General features: G+C 39.8%; 4 protein-coding genes across 7 annotated transcripts in view; all 4 read right to left on the minus strand.

Annotated features, from left to right (window-relative positions):
* Positions 1 to 5,641, minus strand: ccdc28b (coiled-coil domain containing 28B; the record flags this gene model as incomplete). Its single annotated transcript, XM_014331998.2, is given in 6 exon segments — positions 1 to 1,124; positions 1,251 to 1,273; positions 2,954 to 3,108; positions 3,345 to 3,514; positions 3,823 to 4,124; positions 5,184 to 5,641. Coding segments are annotated over 5 exon segments (639 nt in total). The 5' UTR covers positions 4,059 to 4,124; positions 5,184 to 5,641.
* A 1,169-nt stretch (positions 5,642 to 6,810) lies between these two features.
* tmem39b (transmembrane protein 39B) lies at positions 6,811 to 11,393 on the minus strand. Of its 2 annotated transcripts, none has more exons than XM_005916967.3 (9): positions 11,216 to 11,393; positions 10,435 to 10,632; positions 10,124 to 10,343; positions 9,899 to 9,982; positions 9,336 to 9,490; positions 7,786 to 8,119; positions 7,514 to 7,701; positions 7,290 to 7,410; positions 6,811 to 7,194 (listed from the first exon to the last, which is right to left on the minus strand). In XM_005916967.3, the coding sequence occupies exons 2-9, from the start codon at positions 10,563 to 10,565 to the stop codon at positions 6,961 to 6,963; spliced, it is 1,467 nt and encodes a 488-aa protein (XP_005917029.1). In that variant the 5' UTR covers positions 10,566 to 10,632; positions 11,216 to 11,393; the 3' UTR covers positions 6,811 to 6,960. The 2 variants fall into 2 exon arrangements, with proteins under 2 accessions (XP_005917029.1, XP_005917028.1); XM_005916966.3 differs by having other exon boundaries at positions 10,124 to 10,346.
* Positions 11,394 to 13,158: 1,765 nt separating this feature from the next.
* khdrbs1a (KH domain containing, RNA binding, signal transduction associated 1a) lies at positions 13,159 to 18,384 on the minus strand. 3 transcript variants are annotated; one of them, XR_315459.2, is made up of 11 exons: positions 18,023 to 18,384; positions 17,447 to 17,574; positions 17,161 to 17,277; positions 16,928 to 17,074; positions 16,688 to 16,812; positions 16,178 to 16,445; positions 16,014 to 16,090; positions 15,803 to 15,867; positions 15,488 to 15,664; positions 13,559 to 13,622; positions 13,159 to 13,477 (listed from the first exon to the last, which is right to left on the minus strand). XR_315459.2 is itself a non-coding variant. In XM_005916968.2 (9 exons), the coding sequence occupies exons 1-9, from the start codon at positions 18,186 to 18,188 to the stop codon at positions 15,555 to 15,557; spliced, it is 1,203 nt and encodes a 400-aa protein (XP_005917030.1). In that variant the 5' UTR covers positions 18,189 to 18,384; the 3' UTR covers positions 14,380 to 15,554. The 3 variants fall into 3 exon arrangements, 1 of the variants encoding a protein (XP_005917030.1); XR_001336103.1 differs by having other exon boundaries at positions 13,159 to 13,480; XM_005916968.2 differs by lacking the exons at positions 13,159 to 13,477; positions 13,559 to 13,622 and having other exon boundaries at positions 14,380 to 15,664.
* A 684-nt stretch (positions 18,385 to 19,068) lies between these two features.
* zbtb8os (zinc finger and BTB domain containing 8 opposite strand) overlaps positions 19,069 to 23,669 on the minus strand; it is an 8,038-nt gene continuing 3,437 nt past the window's right edge. Inside the window, exons 3-8 of the mRNA XM_005916969.2 lie at positions 23,047 to 23,071; positions 22,832 to 22,953; positions 22,628 to 22,710; positions 20,867 to 20,919; positions 20,633 to 20,669; positions 19,069 to 20,515 (exon numbers count right to left, since the gene is read on the minus strand). Of these exons, the coding sequence (XP_005917031.1) occupies positions 20,429 to 20,515; positions 20,633 to 20,669; positions 20,867 to 20,919; positions 22,628 to 22,710; positions 22,832 to 22,953; positions 23,047 to 23,071 (407 nt within the window). The 3' untranslated portion in view covers positions 19,069 to 20,428. The remainder of the gene's footprint in view (positions 20,516 to 20,632; positions 20,670 to 20,866; positions 20,920 to 22,627; positions 22,711 to 22,831; positions 22,954 to 23,046; positions 23,072 to 23,669) is intronic.

Below are 23,669 nucleotides of genomic sequence, written 5' to 3' on the forward strand. Positions count from 1 at the left end.
GCTCTCATGTTTAACAGTGAACACTAATATCTCTGTAATTCTATGGTCATGATTAAACATGACATCCAAAGTACACTCTTGGGTTTGTAATTTAATAAAACACAAATCATAATCACCGAACCTTTATATCAAAGTAGCTGCCATTTTGAAATAGCACTGTTTAGAAATGTATGCTAGCTGCAAAACACTACGCATGTGTGGTCCTTGTAAGACTGAACAAGCTACTGTTTGACCTTCATGCAATGGTACGTGATTTTCTAGCATTTCAGCAGCAGGGTGAACTAGCTTGTGCTTAGAGGGATGCTGCTACTGCTGTTTTAATTTAATTTTTTTTAAAGAAAAAAGAAAACCTAAAGGTAATCCTGTCCAATACAGCAACTAAACTGCACATAATTCAAACTTGATATCAGCAATATACACAGAAAATAAACATTGTTTTCCACGTCCAGTGTTTTCCAATAGCAAACCTTTAGCAAAGATATAAAAATGAGGGAGTGCTTTCAGAATAAGAGCAAAACTCCCTTTAAACTTCAGAGCTAGCCACAGTGGTGCTGTCAAAAGGGCCGAATGCGTTTGCTACTTGAATGTGCAGATTCCTTACCTTTGCTTACGGATGCATACAGTTAGATGGAATATCTCACAGATTAGGCATATACATACAACAAAAGAAACAGTATAAATATTTCAAAGTCTCATTAAATGTGCTTTTTGGCATGAAAAAAAAAAAAAACAGCCAATGAGTTCACTCACCTGGATTGACTTTCTTAAAATTATGTAACTAAAAACTAAAGCCAAGGGAAAGTTAACATACAGGATATTCTCACAGATTCCTGATCAGTTAACCATCAAGTTCCTTTTGTGTTATGAATGAGAGCGGTTCATGATTTTGACAGAGTGTTCAGTTAATGCTCTGCTGCTCTCGAGTCCTTGCTTTGTTCCCTCAGCTTCACTGACCAAATGGAAAAAACGAGCCCCTCCTCCCGTTGATCTTTCCATCCTGTTACTAAGGCAGCTGGATCAATTCCACGTTAGACGAGTGTGTGGTTGCCATCCCGAACACCTCATTCTGTCAGGGACCAGATGTCTTGGGCAGGTCCTGATTCTCAGCCAAGTGGAGCTTTTGTCTGAACGTGCACACATTAAGGATTCACCACAGAAGGACTGAAAACACATTCAAATCCAGCATCCGCTCCTGGACTGTCGGGGCAATTCCCATAAACAAATATGCATTTGAGCTAAGAAAAGGATACATTGAGGTGCTGAGCTCTTCAAGCTGCAGAAACAAAGGAGCAAACAGGAGAGAGGGTTATTGAAAACAAAGCCAAAAATAGAAAGTGAAGCGCTAGTACCTGGCAGTAATCTCACTGTGGGATCATGTTACATAACAGCCTGTGCATTTCAGATCAATATTTGAGTTACGCTCTCATCATCGACTGCAGTGTTTCCAGAAGCAAACGTTAAGCTTCGATACAAAGTAAAGTTGCTTCATAGCCCATCTGCTCTGAGGCCCAATTATCCACTCTGGCTTCAGCTAGAAGCCAGAGTATTCCTGGCAGCAGTGTCTGTAAATGAGTTGAAGGGTTTTTCTCACCTCAGTCACAGAGCACTGCAGCTTCCCGCAGTGAGCATAGCGTGGGTAACTACAGTAGGAGCCACACAACAAACTAACAATAGAAACTGTCAAGACATTCTTAGATGGCACATCACTGTACGAGAGCTTTTTTTTCCCCTTTTTAAACGAGCCAACAGTTCAGCAAAACTGAATTTCATGTGGAAAATTACAGTAACAGGATTTAAATTCATTGGTTTGTCCAAATAAAATTCACATTTTCCTTCAGTCTATAGTACCATTTATCAAAAGGTTTTTGTTTGTTTGAGATACCCAATTGTGGAGATATTAGCTCTACAAACTTTCCTTTTCGTCACAGCCTTCTCATGTGGGGAAAAAAAAACCAAACAAAAAGCATCTGAATGTCTCCCTCCAGAAATCATATCACTCAAAAAAAAGAAAAACGCACTATAAAATGTACAGCCACCTAACATTACAGCTCAACTAAGGAGTACAAGCCTTGGCACCATTTTATGGAGCTTTATGGTGAGATTTGAAACCCAGTTATTATCATCAGGTTAAGTCTTTCTGTTCCCAAGCACAGCCAAACAGTTATCAACATACACATAACTAAGTTTCTTACCAAAGCACAATTGGAAATCCTAACATCCATCAGCATGTCCACAGGAAAAATAGATACTAACCAATGAAAACAGGAGCCTCTGAGGAAATATGTAAATAAATGTAAATGAAGGAGTAAGAAAGTAAGTATCTTCCCAGGTGTGCCTAGGAAAAGACAAACTTAACTCTGTGAATACTGAGAGTTAAATCACACTTCAGGATAACATAAAATAGTGCCATTCACATCCTGTGGGCGTCGGCTCTGCCAGCTGATTGGTCTGTACACTTGACCCGATGAGGAAAAATCAAACGGGACAATGTTAGACTAGTTAGGTAACACAGATTAATGCAAGTCTATTAGCAGGAACCACAGCTGTTGCTTGGAAGACTTGTGTAATCTCCATTCACTCCAGTGGACCTTGTTTTGTTTTGTTTTTAAAAGGGTAAGAAGGTAAAAAAGTAGTCTGTATGTTATCAGCACACAATGAAACTGCTTGAAGGGTTTTATGATTCAGCGAATTCTGAAACCTGGCATGACCCCGAATTAACGGCTCTGGCCAACTAGCCAACCCAGTGAGATCACATTCTGTACAGGCACAAGATGGTGCTACATGTGCTCTAAAACCTTTAAACACTTATTTCTTAAATCCAGCTCTACAGATGGTGTTAAATCTATAGCGGTTTTTCAGAGTAGAGCTCCGTGATGTAAACTGGCCTTAATACAGTACATGTGGTGTTTCATGTCCACTTTAAAAAGCTGCTGCCACTGGGATTCATGCTTACGTTGCAGAGCAGGTGTTCCAGGTTGTGGTCGGAGGCACATTTCCTCTGGTCCTCAGAAAGCTCCTCCACATGGCTGTCAAGGCTGAAGTGCAGTCGTGCCAGCTTTTCCTGCATCTCCCGCACGTGTTCAAGCTGCTCAAAGGAGCATACTTTACCTGGAAATCAGACAGGTTAAACCAGACCTGAATCTGATGGCGCAGTGTGTCTTGTCTTGTGATTACATCAAAGTCAAAAGTATTTCCATGGCAGCAGAGGCGTAAAAAAATAGCACAGCGTGTATTTGATTTCAGCCTGATTCATGTAACAAAGCCACTTTTCACTCGCCTTTATTTTCAGCCAGTAACAGAATACTCTCTTGGGGGGGGGGGGCATCTTATCAAGGTTACCTTACCGAAAGCTTGCAGTTTGCCTGAGTGGAAGTCATTGAGGAGGTTGAGGAGGCCTCCCTCCATCTCTCTCACATCTGAGACATCTGTGAGGAAGGAGTGCTGCAGGGGGGACGACTGGACTACTTTACTGGGCCCTGCTGGCTGGGGGGCCCTGGGCTTCTCCCTGTGGGGTCTGACAGGAAAAAAAAACAAGATAACATTGCAACTATTTATTTTTGTTAACATATGACAACATTTAAAAAACAAGCAAAACAAAAACAACACCCGGTCGAACCAAATCTGTATCCTGCTGTATCATCAAATGCAGGTGAAACACAGCGTTGTCTTAGTGAGTTATTTTATTGCTGTTCTTGGAGGAAAACCTGATGCATTAAACAATTTCTTTCTTATTTTGACTGTGAAACACCATTATCCCTGAACATACACATGCTGTCTGCCCCACAAAGCGGTGCAGTCCTGGTAGTTTATTAAGACACAAACCTGGTGATCTTTGGTGGAGCAACGACCGCTGTGAACACGTCTTTGGGCTGTCCCGGTGCTCCTATGGACCTTTTATACTTGCCCCTGTTCTTGGGGGAGGGAGGCTGCGGCAGGCCAAGGGAGAAGGTGGCACTTTTGCTGGCAGGCAGGACGGAGAGCTTGCGGGGGTTGATGGGCGGTGGAGGCGGTTGGGGGAGGGACACTTTTGGGCTTCGCTTCTTGCGCTTGTCTTCCATTGTTATTTACTTAGTTCTATTAGGAGAAGCTCCCTGAGGTGCAGCCTGGCTGGTGTTCAGGAAGTCCTGAAACGACAACGGTAGGAAGTTTGAAAAGCAGCAGCCTGTGGAGGATTGTCATTGTGCCAAAATTAGTGCTGCAGCCCAGAATGCTCCCCTCTGCATGTTTAGGGAAGCTTTAACTGGCTTAACAGCATCCCCAGGTGATTACAGTAAAATCCAAAACAAACAGTTCCTCCACTATTTATAATTTGATAAGAAATATATAGGCACATATTTCCTGTATAGGATTTATTCGATAGATAATTAATGGTTTTGCTTCCTTGGTGTTTAAAAAAAAAAAAAAGAAGGTGAAACTGGAGACTTTGAAGATATTGAAAGTGGAATAAGGTTAGGAAAATATGTGTGAACTAAACTGGATGGCGTACATTTTTTAACTAAACCTAACTGAACTAAGCCTGCGTGAGTGATGAAGAAATCAAGGAACGCACTTTAACAAGGAAATGTACTCTATTGCACCAAGAGCCTATAAAACAATACGCTATCATCCAAAATAAACATAACTTTTAGACAAAAGGCTCAATGAAAGTCTGTGTTCTCCATTCTTGTGGCGCGTTATGGACTAACACTGTGCGATAAAGACATTAAAGGCCATTAGAATTTAATGAGTCAGTCAATAAATGCATTCAGTCTAAATATTTTATGAATTATGATTTTTACAGAGGCGCATTAGCATTAAAAGACACGAGCTCGTGTCGGTTTTCAGCGTCGTGAAACTGTTACAGCAGAGTGTCCGTGTTTGTCGTTGCTTAGTTACATTTTATGGTGGTCTTGCCTTGGATTTATCGCGCTCTCTCATTACAATGAATGCAATCTCTGTTGTGACAGCAGTTATCTGGTGAACACTGCGCCAGCCTCTGTTCAAAGTAGGAGCCAAAGATGGACACTACAGTAATACACAATGGCAACTTTCTGCGCTGAAATTCTGCTTTTAGCGGGAGAATTATTCTCCCGAGTAAAGAACAATTAAGCGGACTGCGGGTCGCTGCGCCACCGGGTTCAGTTCCGTGAAAGGATACGCGTAAAGGGAACGCATCGTCTGCTGATGACACAAATAAGACTTACCGAATCAATTACGCACCAGAGAGCAACGCCGGCAGGGCGCCGGCTCGCATTTCTCCTCCTAGGATTTAAAAGTCCACTTCATATGAATCCTGATGTTAAAAAGAAATGTAATACAGTGGAACAATCCGTACAGCCCCGGTGTTTTTACCGATGAAAGGTAAAGAGCGTCGACGCCGCGCTTGGCTCGTGCGGAGCTCAGCTGTCGTTTTTATTCCTCTTAAAGGGCCAGTCCACCCGGCCGTGCGCCACGGGGGGAGGAGCGACTGTTCCACGCAGGTTACTGACTGGCAGGATGCTGCTGTGCACCGCCTGAGGATGGCTCTTTGTAAACATCTTACTTACTGCTCCATTAAGGCTCCGAGGGTGCTACAGAACAAGGCCACACTGGGACGCCAGTGTTCATCTTTTGCTAACACCACTGACGTGTTGCAGTGTCAGTGCAGGATGTAAGCAAGGAATTTCCACGCTTTTTTGACTTTCCCTGTGGCCATGGGCGTGGGGGTTTGATGGATGGGAGTTTGATCCGTTGGGGGAGGGGGGATTTTGTGCTTTTTTTTCCTCCTCAGTTTACAGATGAGGAGAATTTTTAGCCTTTGTATGAAAAGTATTATTATTTCTTTCCCAACGGATGTTAAACACAACAAGAATTTGTGAAGATAGCTTGTCCACACACCTCACTTTCATTTTAGATGCAAACTAGCAACATGACTGGAAAAAAAAAAAGCTTATAAGTTGACCGGAATTTCCGGCAGAAGTAATGTCCTTATGCTGGACCTTTTTGTTTCTTGTTGTCACTCCTCCAAGCTGCCTGTGTGTGCGCAGAACCAGAGGAAAGGATGCAGGATGTGGTATGCGTCTGTTTGTTAACAAAAAGATTCGGTTGTTGTATGAATGCAACGCAATGTTTCTCTTACTGCTCAGTAAATTAAACTGACAATGCCACAAAATAGGGAAATGTGGGATCTTGCAACAGAAGAAGCACGATGGCATTGGGACATCTCAGCCTGAGCTCAACCAGCTGGAACATACAGGCCAAACAGTACTATGCAAAAAGCTCAAGCCACCATCATTTCTTTTTATTTTGCTCCCAAGAATTCACACTTTCCCAAAAAAAAATTTAAAAGTGGTATTGAGCAATAATTCTCCAGTTTTTTTGGAAGTCTTTAAAAGCTTTTCTTTGGACATTGGCTGCTTCTTCACTCATTTTCAATCCAGTTCTTGCGTCTTACTATTTTCAAAGGAATGGTGTTTTGGTTCCTAAGCTACTTAGAAAAGGCCATTGTTAAGGAAGGAAAACTGCAAAATTAAACAAGAACTGGACTGAAAATCTGTGGAAACAGGTCTTATGGACCTGTGAATCAGTGTTTCTATTTTCTAAAAAGAGAAGAAACTGTAGTTTTTAAATTCTAAAATTAATGCTTGGAGTCTGGCGAACACCAAGGCATCAAACGGCAAATGAATCCTTCATTTTTAAATCACTCCCAAAAGAAATAGCATGTAGGATGATTCCACTCCTGCATGGAGTTCCCATTATGAAGGAATCCACAGGGACGGCTATTCATCATTATTACTTGTAAAGAAATTTTGTAAGCAGCGTGGACTGAGAATAAAACAGAATCCAACAAGGTTTAAAGTAATACAAAAATATTTATTTTTATTATGGCAGGTCAGAACAAAAATTTGACACAAAAATGCCATTTGTAGAAAAAATACAGAGATCTTAGGCTTGTTTATCTTGTTCCAAACGTGAGTGAGACGAACAATAACTTAAGTCTAACTAACTAACTTTGTGGTCTGATGAGTTGTTTGAGTATGAGTATGCCTTTCCAAGAACTATTCTGTCTCTGAGGAGCTTGAAGAAGGCGTAGTAGTTGCTGAAGAGAATCAGGGCCAGCGATATCGTCTGATGCCACTTTTCCGAGCATATCAACGAGTAGAGCTGGTAGAATATCATGGCACCTTCGAGGATGATGAGTATGTTCAATATTCGTAAAGGCTTGTTGAAGAAGAACTAGAGTAAGAAAGAGGATCAGTATGAGCACAGCTCTGTAAAGGATCTGATACCAGTTCTGGTTCTACAAGACCTCTTCATTTAGGTATACTCACATAGAAGCGATAATGGGAAACATCTGATGGGACTGCAACATTATAGTGGCCCATGGCCTTATATACATTCTTATTATGTTTTACCAGGACTCCCTGTGGCCACATGTACTCTTCGGTCCATCTGTGTACAAAAAAAAAAAAAAAACAGGTAAAAGTTAGCTTTAAATCTGACTAAAATTAGTCTGACTGAACATAAAATGCAATAAACTAAAAGCAGTGCATACATGTGTTGGAGGACGTTGGAGCAGAGTGAGGGATCTACTTTTTGCCAGCACCCGAGGTGGGCTGCAGCTTTGTGAAGCAGGTCACAATATCGAGGGGGCAGCAAATGCCTCATGAGGATGACTGAGGTACTGACTGACACCAAGATGAAGAGCTCACAAGACCATCGCTTATCCACATACTGGGTACTCTGAAGGCAAATATGCAGAAACTTTGAGAAAAGCTCATAAATCATATTGAATTAAAGTTGCAGTGAAGTCCAACAGTTTCCTACCTTGACAAACCACACAGGTACAAATGCCACATAGTAAGCACTGAGCATTGAGCTGACCAACACCTCCTTCATCCTCCAGTTAAAATCCATCTTCAGGTACTCCACCTCCTTGCGGATTAGGTCAGGGGATAGACAGCAGGCGTGAGTGGGCATGGCCTGGACACCATACAGCTGGCTGGTGTGCTGCTTCCATGTCTCCTTGAGCACAGTCAGATAATCCCTGCCCCGGCCGACGCCGCCGACCTCTTTGGAGCCAATGCTGGTGATGGGTGAGAGCGGAACTGCTCGTCGGAAGTCACAGCTCAGTCGGAACAAGGGAATATACATCCCAAATCTGCGGGGGTGGGAGGGGCTACAGTTAATTTCTACAGATCATAGCAAGACTACAGCTGGGGTTGTAGTAGAAGAGTAAAGAGCATAAACTGAGAGTCACAGATCTTTGTCATATTAGTTCAGAGTCCAATGATACCACATATGGTTTAATATTGCATATGACACACCATCTGCACATATTCTTGCTAGCTCATTTTCCTAGAGCCACCAATGGAAAAATATTTCCACAGGACATGTCAATATATTTAAACGCAGGACCTGCATAGTATGCTCATAATGATTCCTTAAATCAGGGGTGTCAAACTCCAGGCATTGAGGGCCAGTATCCTGCAGGTTTTAGATCTCACCCTGAGTCAACACAGCTGAATCAACTGATTAGTTCATTACCAGGCCTCTGGAGAACTTCAAGACATGTTGAGGAGGTCATTTAGCCGTTTAAATCAGCTGTGGTGGATTAAGGACACATCTAAAACCTGCAGGACACCGGCCCTCGAGGCCTGAAGTTCGACACCTGTGATTTAGATGATTCCTTTCAAAAAAAATAAAAAAATAAAAATAAAAACCCACAGTCATGGATCAAGATTTGACCCATAGTATACCAAAGGCTCTGTAATCAAGCACTCTGAGGTTCACCAAACAGAACTTGATCTGCCTCTTGAAATGACATGCAAACAAGCCACGCTATCAAATATGAAAGAGAATAGGAGCTACTTCACTGTAACTGGATTTCTTTATTTAAATATTAATGTGCAGCAAACCAAAGCTATGTTTTAAGTAGGGCACCAAACAGAGCATGGAAACAAGATGTGAATGTTCACTGGCATAATGTGGTTCACACAACTTTTAAGAGAGGGCAAAAGTTGTGTATACTACAAAAGCTGGTTTTAGTCCAAATGCTTCATATCTATAAGTTAACGACATGTGAAACATTAGAAGGAGCAAACATAGCTCAAAACAAGTTATTTGCACTGAAAATTCCTTCTGGCGTTTGTGGCCTGTTAATCAGGGGGTTAATGTGGGCGGGAACAGTGGTTAAAAAGCAAATGGCTGAATCTACTAAGAGCAGTAACCTTCAGAGCGAACAGCCATGTAGGTCAGCTGATCACAGCACAAAGAAAACAAATGAAGCCACATTAAAACATAACAACTGTTCAATCAGTGTGAGAAAGACAACAAGGATTCAGTAAAATAAGGAAGCCTTGATATACTATACTTACGGGTAGCAGAGGAAGAGCAGGCTGAGGACAGAATAGGTTCTGAAGAGGTAAATGAGAGAGCGGCACAGGCTCCAACCTGTCAGCGTTAGCACTGCGAACCGCGCCATCACTAAAAAGATCGAGTGAGGGAAAGAGAGTTTCCCACTCTGTGACGCCTGAGGCAGAGGAGAAGAGAACAGTCAAATCTTTCACAGCAGGACATGATCAAAGATGTCTGAGAAACCAAGCACAGCAAAAACAAAAAAAGCACGTAAAGAAAAATTGAATCCATTAAAATTCTTAAATTCTTAAAAGTGTGCTTCAGGCATGTATCTGAAGATACTGTTTTACTACAAGAAGAATCTTTAAAAGGGAAAATCATTAAACTGAAGTGGAGCTGCGTGCAGACTGATTTCTTTCTTACGTCTCTGTTTCATCTGGCCTTTTCGGCTGGAAATTTCCTTATAAGTATGAAAAAAAAAAAGAAAAAAGAACGGGGTACAGTCTTTCTGCATGAGGTGTTTTTGAGAGCCTTGGATTAATAAAAAGTAAAGTGACACAAAAGCCAATAACTGAATTCTTACCTCTTTAACAATGGCTGCGATTAACCTCCTTGCTAGTATGATGATGGTGAACACCAGCATGTTATAATCAATAAGATGGAAGTTCTGTAAAAACATAGATTTTTGCTCCCATGAGATTTTCCACATATTCTGTATAAATTGTGCTTACTGGCCTACACAGAGGTTGATCAACAAAGCAATTGCTGAAACATTCTTTGTCAAAACACTGAACACCCAAGTGCTCACCAGTGATGTGTGTGAGGGAGGGTGAGATGCGGGGTACCACCACACAGTCTTGTAGATGTTGACATAGTGCACAAAAAGCGCAATGAGGTGGCAGAAGAAAAGATGGAGCTCGAACAACACATTTTGATCCATGGACAACTCTGGGATCTTGCAGTGTTTCAGAGGAACCACAGTCTGGGCCGCGAGAGGGGGACTGGACATGCACGTCCCTGGGCTGTTCCTGCTGACAGATCAGATGGCACAGAAGTTCCTGAAGAGGCCACGGAGGAGGCACAGACAGATCGAGCGCAGTGTGTGAGAGTTTGACCTACCTAGTGCGAGATCTCACCCCTGTGACTGGGGAGCTGGTTGTGTGATTTCCATTGCCAACTGAGCCTGAATCACTGCTTAACGGAGGTCTGCAGTACGTGGTACGATTCGCTCCTCTCCTTCCACCAGCCATTGTGGACACACCCACGGCACACCTCTTTCAATTGTTTTGGTGATATGTCCTCTCCGTGTTTTTGTACCTGTTCGTACAAATGCAGCAGGCGAGAGGATTCATATAGAATATCTGGCCAATACTAAATATTTATTGTGACTTAAACCAGTCTGTAGTATCTATCTATCTATCATGAAAGACACACTGTACTGCCTTAAAACGAGTTAAGTTGACATTGTGAATGGCTTAAATAATAAAACGAGGCGTGCACAGAGCCCAAACAAACAGCAAGGAGACCCCTCTGCAACATGAATATCTGACATCCAGTGAATCATAAATATGCATGACAAAGAAGTTTTCACCAGCTGCAAAAGCATCCCTCGCTCTAAAGTGCAAGTTTTTGCGGAAGCTGATATTAAAAGCTAAGCTAAATAGCTACACCATTTGCTTCACTCGCGGGTGAAATTTGTTTAGAAAACCGTGTGTGTTAGAGATACAGGGCTGCAAGGCGAACACAACGTGGAGCTACACAATGAGGCACGGACCTCAGTCTATCCGCCAAGAGCATGCATGACTAAATATCAAGACTGAGGCCTAGGCTAGCAGTAGCTTTGACTAGCTAGGTAGCTTCTAACCCACCAAACAGGCTAGACAAGGAAATGTACGCTTACCAGTGTCTGATGTCTGAGTCAGATGCTGCTCTGTAGCAGAGATAATGAACTAAACACAATAAATTTTTAGAATATTTATTGAAATAATGGCGTGTATGTCACTGACAGCAGCAGAAACACTCATTGTTGATGTGAAACTAGCCGTAGACAGACGGCGGAGCGGATATGTTAGCGAGCTGTGGGAGGAGAGTCATTTAAAGGGATATTCCACTCATATTTAACCAAGAAAGGAAAGAAAGGCGTTTTTATCGATTAAAATGACGATTTAACACAGGGGTATAAGACTCATTTCAGTTCATGTTTCAGATACACGGAGTCTAAAATGTTCTAATAGTCTACTCTGAAAAACATCCTCCATATATAATTGTTGCTCCTTTACTGTAAAGACATTTTCTTTTAATGTACGATAAATCTTTTTTTGTTTGTTTTTTTTCTTTTACATATTTCAGTAATTCTATCTTGATTTTTCCACTGAACATTTTCTGAGCTGTTTTGCACCTTTTGAAAAGCCTCTCTAATGTTTCCTTATACTTGGTAGTATACGATCACAGGTTTCTCTATATAATTTTTACGTATTAACTATGTAAATATTATCTAACATTTCCCTACGTATTATTATATATAAATAAATTATAAAATGAATTAATAAATAATACAATTCTTATACAATATATATAGTACGCACAAACTATAATATAGATATGTATATAGAGTATAACAACTTTAGATAAATTGTATTAAAAATACAATTATTACTGTAATTAATACTCTAACCTTTAATCATAAAAAATGTTAAGGCACAGAATATTTCCTATTTTCTACTGTCACCTACCTTAAAAACATTTTAAGCGAATTTATATATTACACAATTAAGAAATGGCAAGTTTTTCGTGTTTTGATGTAGTACAAAACTACTTATTTACTTTGGTGTAGGATGCCATGCTGTAGACAATGACTCTGTCAGTAAGAAGGCTGTAAAACCAATGAAAATACATCAGATTTTATGCCTTGATGTTACAGTTTTCACATTTCTCTGTGTCATTCAGTTGGCTGGACTGGAGTCTTTGGTGCTCTGGTTCTGACCCGTAATCAAGGAGGTGTTGTATGAGATACAGTGTGGTTTATCACTGTATATTTGCACAATTTGCTGTATGTTTTTATTTATTCAATTATTTATCAACATTTTACAGTTTTGAAATTTCTTAGTAGCTGGCCACAAGATGAATACTTTCCAGTGAACAGTTTCTCTTTGTATGTTTTTCTTGACTAATAATTTACATCACAGTCCATTGCGAAAAAAATTAAATGTTAATTTTACCTTTATTGATGTACTTGTACCATTTATGGTTTAGTGTACTTTTCTTAATTTTAAAGAGCCCTCTAATTATATTAATAACCTTTCTATAAAAGAAAAGAAACCCAGCGTTGCCGTAAAACTCCCACTCACTGTGTGCGGTTCCTTCTTCAGTAGTTGTAGGGCAAAGGTTGCTGATGCAAAGTATGGGAAAACACCAGAAATGTACTCCCTTCTGTGCAGTTTTTTGCAGAGCTATGCTAAGCCATCCAGCGGGCTACACTGGACCACTTAGTTGGCCATTTCTAGCCTGCGAGCCATATCTTTAACTTCCCTGTTTCTGCACAGGATAATAAAAGTAGCCTTTGTACAGATCAGTCTGCAATAACTGTAATGCATCTCTGTATAATTTTATAGCTTGCTTGGCCAAAAATCTAAATTAACAGACTACTTTTCCAGTTACTGGTGCCCTGTCAAACAAAAACCTCATTACAGCTCATGTGTAGATGGATGTTAAATTAGATCTTGCAAGAAAAATCTCAGTCTTGCACATACATGTTTAGAAAAGTGTGTCCAATATCCAAAGATTAAATTCTCATAATTTAAAAAAAAAAAAAAAAAAAAAAAAAAAGGGACAAAAATGAATGGCTTTCACTTTAAAAATAGTTTTATTGATTTACTTCATGAGATAATGACAAACATCCTGTCAGCTCATTAACATCATAAAGAATAATAAGGCACCATCAATAGAAATCTGTCATTTTTTGTTCTTTTATTGTTAAATAAAAATGCAGTTAAAAAGAGTAAAATCTGTACAGATTCAAGAACGAGCATTCATTTAATGCCCGTACACCCATCAATGCTAAAGCAATCTTACACAAAAGTCAAGCTCTCTCTCTCACTCCGAGAGACGCCTCAGTATCAGAGACACTGCAAGGCCTCTGCCCTTTCCAGGAACGTCAATGGACCTGCTAACGATAGAAAGGAGAACTTAATCAGACGTAACACAACAAAGCCAACACTTATGTGGCAATTTCCATTCAACTGACCTTAAAAGGTCTGCCAACGCCGGAGTTCAATATATCAACTGCACCTACGCAGTTCTCAGACAACCTAAGAGGAGAAAACTAAATGAGATCTGGAACTCACAAGTGCCAACACTCAAACACAGCAGGTTAAAAACATGCAAACTAATTTTATATTAAAAGTATCATGCAACTCAAGCATTTTTTTTTCCCCTTTCGTCTCCACCAATGAGTTTTACGGCTTTGAGAGTGCTACTAGTAATTTTCATTTAATCTACAATCTATAGAATTATCAAGATGGTAATAAGTATTAGGTGAAATGAATGGGCAATTCTCGTTTTGTTTCTTTTTAAAATTTGAGCAAGAGTTGCATCAACACCATATTGTTTTGTGCGGCTTATTTGGCCTGGAATGAACTACTAATAGCATAATTTTGTAATTAAAAATATGTTTTGGATGTTTTGGATGACTTGCATTACTTGGATGTTTTGCACAGAAAAAAAATAAAAAAGTCTAAAATGAGTGTTGGGGTTAGTTTTACCTTCTTGTGGCGATCTTTAGGCTTTTAGAATCCTCTCCCTCTGCGATTTTTTTCTTTTATAAAAACCAGCCAGCATGACTTTGCATCAAAGTCAAGTAAGATCCCTGCAAGCTTGATTTGAAATACTGTTGAAATTCGGTTATTTCAAGCGGCTGAAGATGCACGGCTCTCTTGAGAGCTTGAAGAGATGCACTAACTAAAGGTTAAATGACAATACATGTTCAAGCACTAATATCACTTTCAAGTCAAACATGTATTTGGCAGCACATTACCTCAAGGAACGATGAGCTTTATTTAATTTCAGTTTCCCCCCCCCCCCTTTTTTTTTTTTTTTTTTTTTAAGGTGTCATTACAAGTGGCATTTAGATAAAATTTTGAAGACAGGCGAAGAGGATAGACTTCTTGTAGAAAAAACCAAACCCAAAACAAAAAACCAAACACTGCTTTGGAATTTTAAAAATCAAAGTTGACGTGTATACATACAGCTTATTCAGCATTGTTGAAAACCACTGAGGACCATTTTCACAAACTGGAGATAATCCTTTGGTACAACAAAGGCAAAAATACCATGTTTAGGTTGATTAAAAAGAAACTAGAAACTTTATTGAAACACGCACTGCAGAAAGACATTGTTTTTTTTGGGGATGTGTTTAGTTACCTATTTAGTCAAAAGGTACACAAGCATTAAGCATTTTGGAGACGGCACGACTTAAGCATACACAGTTTTTCTAAGGTTATATACAAAAAAAGACCGAGTTGGCTGTAGTCTTACGTACACAGTAAGTTATTAATCCTTCAAGCTTTACAAGAATTAGTCGATCAGCGATGATTTTGCAAGTAATAGAGCGACTTTTCATAAAATACCAATTGTAAAAGGGTGCAGAAAATAAAGGCCTTTATTCTTTGTCAAATGGATTTCTACAGTTATATTTTGTTTATTTGCTCTTTGGGAGTAAAGTCACATAACTAGATTTGTAATGCAATATAAACAAATAAGACCGTTTTAATCAAAATGGTTCTATTTGAGTTTGCAACTAAATCTGTTTAAGTTATTATAAATTTACAAATGGAGTCATTATGAATAATTTGTCCAGTCATGAAGGACTTTTTTTTACAAAACAAATGCAGCCTATGTGAGAAAATTTTAATCGCCACAATCACAGTTTGTGCAGGAACAAAAATATTTACCATCAAATATCTAACAAAAAAACGAAACTAAAAAAGTCATTTTGTTGGTTCTGTTTATGTCACTAAGACCTTAACTACGCAACTCAAACATAAACAATAGGGAGAAAAATGTTGCTCCTCTGGCACTAGGATACATCCAACAAAATGTCCTAGGTTTTAAAAATAAAAAGAGAAAAGAATGTTTTAAATAAAACCATTAACAAGGGAAACGAGAGGGAAATTACTTTTGTAAAGTCAAGTGTGAGTTACAATCGGAGACAGTTGCCACTGCAACTCTCTACCAGTAGTTGTTCAGTATCTTGGGTAAGGATGCTCTCTGTACGATCCCTTCGCCTGCCTAGATGGAGGGGCCTTGCCTCCAGCCCCGGCACCGGACCACGAGTTGTCCCAATCATCTTGAGCTACAAGAAGTCACAGAAAAGCAGAGGAAACCAAAAAAATAAAAATAAATTAAAAAAAAAAAAAAAAAATGCAAATATCAGCTAAAAGTCTGAAAGCAATAAAGCAAAAGCAAAGATACGTGTGATTTAAAGACTTACCATAACCGGCCTCATATGATGGATCCTGGGCTTCACCGTGTCCATAATCATAATACTCTGTATCCCTGGGGGCACATCACCAACAAGGGTTAAGAAGGTATACTTAAATTATACCCAAATTAAATATTTTATTTAAAAAAAAATACCAAACAAAAAAAAACAAAAAACCACACATTAAAGAGACATGTTACGTAAATTAAACTTGACTTACGCAGGGGCAGAAGGCTGGCTATAATAATTATCATATCCCTCATATGCCGGCTCTGCATAAGAGTCATCATATGCAGGCTAGACAGAAAGAAAAGAGGCAACATCATGAATCTGCGCCATTCCCATTCATGCCAAAAATGCTGTCAAATAGGATTCAGCACTTACATAATCCTCATAAGCATCAGGCTTTGACCCTGTTGCTGAAGGTGGAACCTGGTGTTGCTGGTGAGACAAGGCTGCCGAGGGGAGCATCCTGGGAGCCCCTGCTGCAGGCGGTCTGGAGCGAGGAGCAGAGCCTCCTCTAGTAGGAGCAGAAGGAGGTCCACCCCGACCAGACGGAGCACCTCTTGGTGCACCACCTCGCCCCGGTGCTCCGCGTGGAGCCCCACCGCGCATCGCTCCCCGAGGAGCCCCACGTGGCATTCCTCGGCCCCTGTGCAATGTTAAATCAGAACCATTAACCTACTTAGCCAAACCAGCTGCAAAAAACGGACTCCACGTTAGTGATCTGCAGATACATTTTAGTTTACTGAGAAACATTTGTAATTTTAAGTTTGTGTGAATCTTACATCTGCAGCAAGCACATATTCAACCCGTTAAGACATTCTTTTCAGGTAAGCGTGTTACCAGACAACATGTATTGTAGTACACTATGTCGCAGATTCCAGCGCATACCTTGGTCCTCCAGCACCAGGTGGTCCACCTCTGCCCCTTCCTAGAGGACCACCTCGCCCCCTCGAACCATCCTGGGATCCATTCAGGAACAGTGGATCCATGTATGGATCGTGCTCACCAGGTTCCTGTTCATTTGGCAACAGACAAACATGCATACCATTACTGCAGAGCAGTGAGGAATCAGTGGATCTCTGTTAGAAAGTTTGATTCTTGCATCAAGATGTCTCTCCGGACACATACCGGGATAAGGAACTTCTTCACCTCCTCCATGGCGTGAGCCATGCGCAGGTACGCTTCTGGTATGGGTGCCGTCACCTCGATGAACACATGCAGTTCCATGGCGAGGTGAGCATATTTAGCCTCACCCCCCTTTCTAAATTCTTCCTCCTAAAAACAATGAGCGCACAAAACTCTATAGCCAGAGGAGTGATGCAGGGCAATAAGACAGAAGCAAAGGAAACCGTTAGACAAACCTTGTTCTTGTCCCTCATGGAACCTTTACCCAGAACTGAAATCTTTGCTCCGGTGTCCTCTTGCAGCCTCTTGATTGTGCTACCCTGAGGTCCCAAAAGCTTTCCCACAAAGTTGACCTGCAACAAATTCATAATTCACGTCAGCACCTCAGACACCCCTCTTCCCCAAAAGGGGAAAAAAAACCTAATTAAGAGTGTGAGAAATCAGTACAATTAATAATCTGTTAGATCAGCTGATTGAATCGCCTAGGTGGTTAGGGCGCTATGTAAATGGGAAAAGACATACCCTAGGGTACTGCTTGGTGGGAATGAGGACACGCTCCTTGAGCTTCAGATTCTTGGTCGCAAACAGGTCCAGGTATGTTTCCTTCTCAGGCTCTTTCTTGGTTTCACCTTTCTGGATCCTCTCAATCTCTGCAGGAATTAAACACGATTAAAAAGCTGACATCGATGAACAAATGCATTTCAAATAATAGACGAAAGCTATTTTTTTCAGATGATATGGGTTACGATTCCCTGCGTCATCCGAAGATGAAACGGCAGGTAAAGCTTTGCATGCATTCGGATTGTAGTTAGCAAATAGTCCCCTCGAAATCGCAGCTGTTCGTCGTTAAGTATCGGTGTTAGCTGATGAGTAAACACGATTAAAATCCCATCAGAACCGTTGAGAGCAAGTGATTTAATTACACAGCTTCAAATACACACTGGACAACGACCTGACCCACATCGCTATCAACCACGTGCTTAATGCGCCATTGTTCAAGCCTCTCGACTCGGCTAAGAAGGGACAAAAAAAAACAGGCCTCGACTCGAGCTAACTAGCCCGGGTTAGCCTTTATGTTAAAGCAAATAGCGACATTACCTGCAGATATGAGTTTCATTGCATGCGTGAACGATGAATCCAGGCTATCCTTTTCCGCCAGGAGCTCCGGGAGGTACTTGGTGTCTTCCATTTTGATCTTATTCTCTGCTGGGCTTGACTCTACGGCGGGCTCTATGTTGCTCTTATTAGCATTCGTTTGGCTCATAACGCGCGAACGAAGCTCTGCTCAGTTCGTCAAGCTTCTCCCCTTTAAAACGAAAATGCAACAACAAGGAAAACAGTGTAGTTAGTAAAGGGCCCACCGGCGTCTTCTCCGCTGCAAGTCGTCGCACTCTTCCTCAGCAGACAAAGGAGGGTGGATGGCGCAGCTGCATTTCAGTGAGGGGGAGGAGGGAACCCGGAAGGCGACCGTGACGTCACTGCAAGAAGCTCCAGAGCCCTGATTACCTGCTGTTACAGCACTGTGCCAAAGTCAGAGCAAACCTTGTTTTATTGTCTGTTTTTTCATTTATTTGAGGGGATTTCTTTTAAGGTACTTTACCCAAACCTTGTGCCTATTTCTTTACTTGATTTTATGGAAAATTCCAAAGAAACCACGGTTGACAGGGATAAAACAAGGAGCTATTATCGCAAACTTGATACTTCTCAGCACGGTGTGGAGTGTGCTCTGAAAAAACTTTGAGGAAAATCGAGGACAAAAAAAAGGGTAGTATTTAAGGCTAAACAGCCATCTACAGCAGATGAATGGTATATGAAAGCAATGTCCTTAAGAAACAGCGAGGGGAATCCAGCATAGACCTGACACAGGACCTGAGAGATGCATTTTAGTTCACAGAAGCCTCAAAGCCTGGTCTCAGTGGTAGAGTGGCCATAAGAAACCATTCTCAAGGAAGGGAAACATGGAGAAAAGGGCTGAGGCATGCCAAATTACATGAGACCTGCACAGTGGTAGCATGTTTTACTGATGATCTTATCAGAGAACAGAACAAAAAAAAAAAGCATCCAACAACCAAAGAAGAGCTTTGAATGTCCTTCAAGAAACAGGAAATTGTAGTCTGACAAAATCAACCAGCACAAGACACAAATGATCTTTGGGTTCTTTAATCTGAGTTTTAAAATTAGTATTCAGATGACAAAAATAAAGAAACTTGAAAATAAATTAGTTCAGACAGTTCTCACAAGCATACAGCAAACACCACTACACACCATTTACCCACATCTACAATAGTCTGGATTATGATATAAATTATTGTAAAATGTCACAACAAAGTTTTGAAATTCAATACATACAAACTGTCCAGTGCATCAGTCCAGAACATCATCAAAACAGACCACATGGGTTTTCAAAGGCCAGCTCCGTTTACAAACAAATAATAATATAATTTGTAATGATTTAAGCTCTCAACTATCAGCTCACACATCACACATGAATGAGTCAATTCAGGTTGAATTTTCGGAGGTGCTTGGTGGGCACTGCAGCAAGAAGAAGCTATAATATCAATGCAGATAATGTTCTTTCTCAGTTATCTGAAGCAATACAGGATATACAACATCCCGTTTTAACACACTATTCTGTTTTGCCTGGTATGTGTATTTAGTCAAAGACCAAAACAGTTCTCTTCTACATAGAATACTGCTGCCTGTACTTTCCGTTATTCATACAGGCAGATTCCTGGTATTATACCGCTTTGTCTGAGACATCTATTGAAAACAAGCTTTGGACGTTTCTTAGAAAACCTTTGTTCAGTTACTCTCTGGAAATAGGTCACAAGCCCAGGCATGAATATCCTGATGTCTAATGCAGGGAAGTGTTTTGTAGAATACGCTCATCTTACATTTGATGTATGAACAGGTTTAAACAGTTCAAAAAGTAGACTCAGTGTACATTTGGAATATTTTGCTGTGTTGAACTCAGTAAGTTGTGCATATTTTTTCCAATTTGATATTCTTTGCTAAAATATGGTGATAAATGATGACCTTTTTGCACTTCTGTCCTATTTAATCGCAACACTTCTATAAAATACTTAAAACTGAGATTTTAAGTTGAAAAACAGGTGACTCAATTGTATGTCAAAGGTAAACATTTGCTTATTTATTTACAATGAGATATAATGCATCAACACACCTTCAAAACCATCACACATAAGAGTAATAATATCCTAAAATGAAAATTTGAGCTTAAATTTGGTAATTGTGACTTCAGGTGCACAGTTCAAATTCAGTGTATTCCCTCCAAATAATTGATATCCCCACAAGTCTCATTTAAATGTAAGGCTAATTTTACAATTCTTTTTTACATTTAAATAAAGAGTTGATATTACATGCCCCAAAAAAGACAGTACTAATCAAAAATCAGTGCGCTGAATTAAAAGGCCACTTAAACTGGTCATGTAGACTTCCCACTTTTACTGAACCATTGAGTGTGAGCTTCTTCTCGCAGTTGTATCAGATATCAATGATGGCAAATATTTCTGGTTTTTCTTTATCGTGGATTTGCATTGCTGAATATGTGATGGCTTTCACCTCAGTTCCCTAGAAGGACAACAAATGACATAAGTTACTGTAGTTGCATTGTAGTTTTGTAGCGTTAGTTATTCATTTTATGTATTTCTTCTAATGAGTGTCATTTTACTTCTTTGTCTGGCTTACCTGTGGGTGCTTTTCCAGAGAAAATTCTTCGCCCCACCTTTCATAAACCAAAGAAAAATAAAGCAAAGAAAGTAAATTAAAACTTTTTTGCATGTCCTGATCAAGTTTGACCTTTGCCTTAAAAACAAATTACAAAGTTGTTCCACATTAGCTCGGGTTTGAATTGTACGTAATACTTTTTTAAAATAAATATCAAGATAACTTCAGTGTTATTGAGGAGGACCCCAAACTTACCCAATGGAGCGAATCTTGAAACGCATTCTGTCAATATGTAAAACTTTGACCTCCTGATGAACAGATATGACAAAATTGTTAGCACTTCATAAATGTAGCAACTTCATAACTGTAATGTAAATAAGGAACAGTAGCAAAATTACTTGCAGCCTATTATATTTAGAGATTGTGATTATATTAAAAAAAGAAGGGAAAAAAAGATAATATTACCAGTTGTTTTGGGTAAGTTCATCACCACATTTAAAACTAAACAATCATGATCTGATTTAAGTGCAGAGTTTCAGCTTTAATATTAAGGAGTTTAACCAAAGTACAACATTAGGAATTACAGACATTTTTATCCACAGTCTTCCATTATCAGAGGCTCAAATGTAATTGGATAAACTAAAATAAAATTAAATTGCTGCTTGTTTGTGGGTCTCTCTGCCTTCAATTTTATATTCAGTAACTGAAAAGCATGCTCAGCTGGTTACTGACGTGGCCATTGAAGAATATCCCATTTCTGTTTCCTTAAGAAACTCAATTTGCACTGTGAAACGCAGAATCTGACTGAGTCTGAGCAAGGTGTACGGCCTTGTACACTAAGAATTCATCCAGCTGTTTCTATCAGCAGCCACACCACCAGTACTAACTAGAGGCCCAATTGAACTGGCAGTCCTACATGCTCATGCCATAACATTGCCTCAACTATGTTTGACAGATGATGTGGCATCTGTGTGATCATGAGCTGTTTCAGTCTGTCTCCTTACTTTTGTGAGCAGGCTCTTTGTTTTCTTTTATGTTCTAATCTAATGTCCTTGTTGCTGAGTGTAACCAGTGGTTTCCACCTTGCTGTAAATCCTCTGTTTCCATTCATGAAGTTGTCTTTTGATTGCAGACCTTGACAATGGCACGCCTACCTCCTCGACAGTGTTCTTCTCTATGTGTTGTGAAGTGGTTTTACTTAATCCAGGAAAGATTTCTTCAATCATCAACTTTAGTTGTCTTCTGTGGTCTTTCAAGGCTTTTGATGTTGCTGAGCTGGCCAGATGATTCATTCATTAGTTTACAGAATGGCCACATTGTTGATTTGACCACTTAAAGTTTTTTTCCATTTCCTTTTTAGGTTTGTTTTTTTTTTTTCCCAGACTAAGATGGCTTCTTTCACATGCGTTGACCACTCTTTGGACCTCACATTGAGAGCTCCAGTAAAAAGCTATAAAATGCAAAAATAAACTTATATAATCAAATCCAGACCATTGTAGTCATTTTGTCTTGAAGTAATCAGGAAGAAGGCCTCAACAGACCACGAAACAGCTTGGAAGTCAATTGTCCAATTACTTTGGAGAATCTGAAAATAAGCGACTGTGTATATAATTCTTGAATAGTGATGCCGTATTTCTGCTAAACCCTTGAATTAAAACTAAAATTGCTTCGGGGAGTGTATAGAGGCAAAATGACAAAAACAGGGTCAAAATACTTATGGATCTGTTTCATTGGGCCTATAAAAATGTGGCTTGACATAGAATTTGGAGATGGTTAAGATAGCAATACATGTTGCTTTCTGTCCTGCTTTCATAGAAATGTATGAAGTCTATATTATTTTTCCGTGTCAAGGAAAGATTTTATACTTACCCATTTAAGTCATAATTTATATCAAAACCGATCTATTTTATAAAGGCTCAGGTCTCAAATGCTTTTGCAAACAAAAACAGATATGCAATCAATGTAAAGAAGTTTAAAGTACATGTTAAGTAATACACAAGTGACCAAGATACTCACCCTGGGAATAAAGAAAAGATCTGCACTAAACTTGTATAACCAATCATCTAGGAAGTGGAAGAGAAGCGACTCCATGTCTTCACCTTTTAGGAACAAAAACATACACACAGACTTTAGCTGATCTGCTCTGCAAACAGCCAGACTGAGACAGGTAGAAAGTAGGTACAACTGGAGTCGGTTGAAATCTTGGTGACAGACTCTCACCCTCCGATTCCACTTCAACTGTATCTATCGGTTCCACCGTCTCTGTGTCCGTCATGTAGCCGAACATGCCCATGGCACACTGCTCAAAGGCTTCCTCCAAAGAGTCTCCCCAAGAGTGAATTCTTGGAAAAGAAAAAAGAAGGGGTTTTTTTTTTGTTAAAAACTAAGAAAAAAAACAGAGGAACATGGTTTTACTATACCAAAAAGGTACTCACTGTACATCTGCTGTGTGATCCAGGTCTGAAACGATTAAAAAAAAAAAAAAAAAAAAGAGGCGATATCATGAGTTGAATGTATTAAAGTCCTAAGAAAGTCTTGCCAGTGGCAGCAATCCTGAAATGTCTCTAGGTACTTATTTGAGCATTTATTTTGAAGAACTACTTAATTAACTTTTTTTTTGGTAGCTCTTTAAAACTACAGAATTAGACCCATGATGGAGCCTTAAGGTACACCGCAGGTTTGTATTTGTATGTACCTTTATTTTGAACATGTTAAAATAGTATAACAACAATAGTTGTAAAAAGAGACAACAAAAGAAAAACAAGAGATTGGTCTAAAACTTGATGGGTTTGTAGCCTCAAGATTAGTTTTCTTGACATGACATGAAGAACGCATAATTGCATGTTTAAAGTAGACTGGCAACATCCATACAACACTGACATAGAAGAACTGGGTGGCTCACTATTGTGCACATTAGTTCTCAGATGTGAGATTTTAACAATAACAAAAAAAAAAAAAAATAGAAACCTGTCACACAGTACAGGGCCCTGTTTCAGAAAGCCGGTTTAGTGCAAACTCTGAGTAAGTAAACCCTGAGTTAACGAAAACTCTGGGTTTT

Source organism: Haplochromis burtoni, unplaced genomic scaffold (assembly GCF_018398535.1).
Source record: "Haplochromis burtoni strain Fernald_Lab_line unplaced genomic scaffold, NCSU_Asbu1 Contig_16, whole genome shotgun sequence".
Lineage (NCBI taxonomy): Eukaryota > Metazoa > Chordata > Actinopteri > Cichliformes > Cichlidae > Haplochromis > Haplochromis burtoni.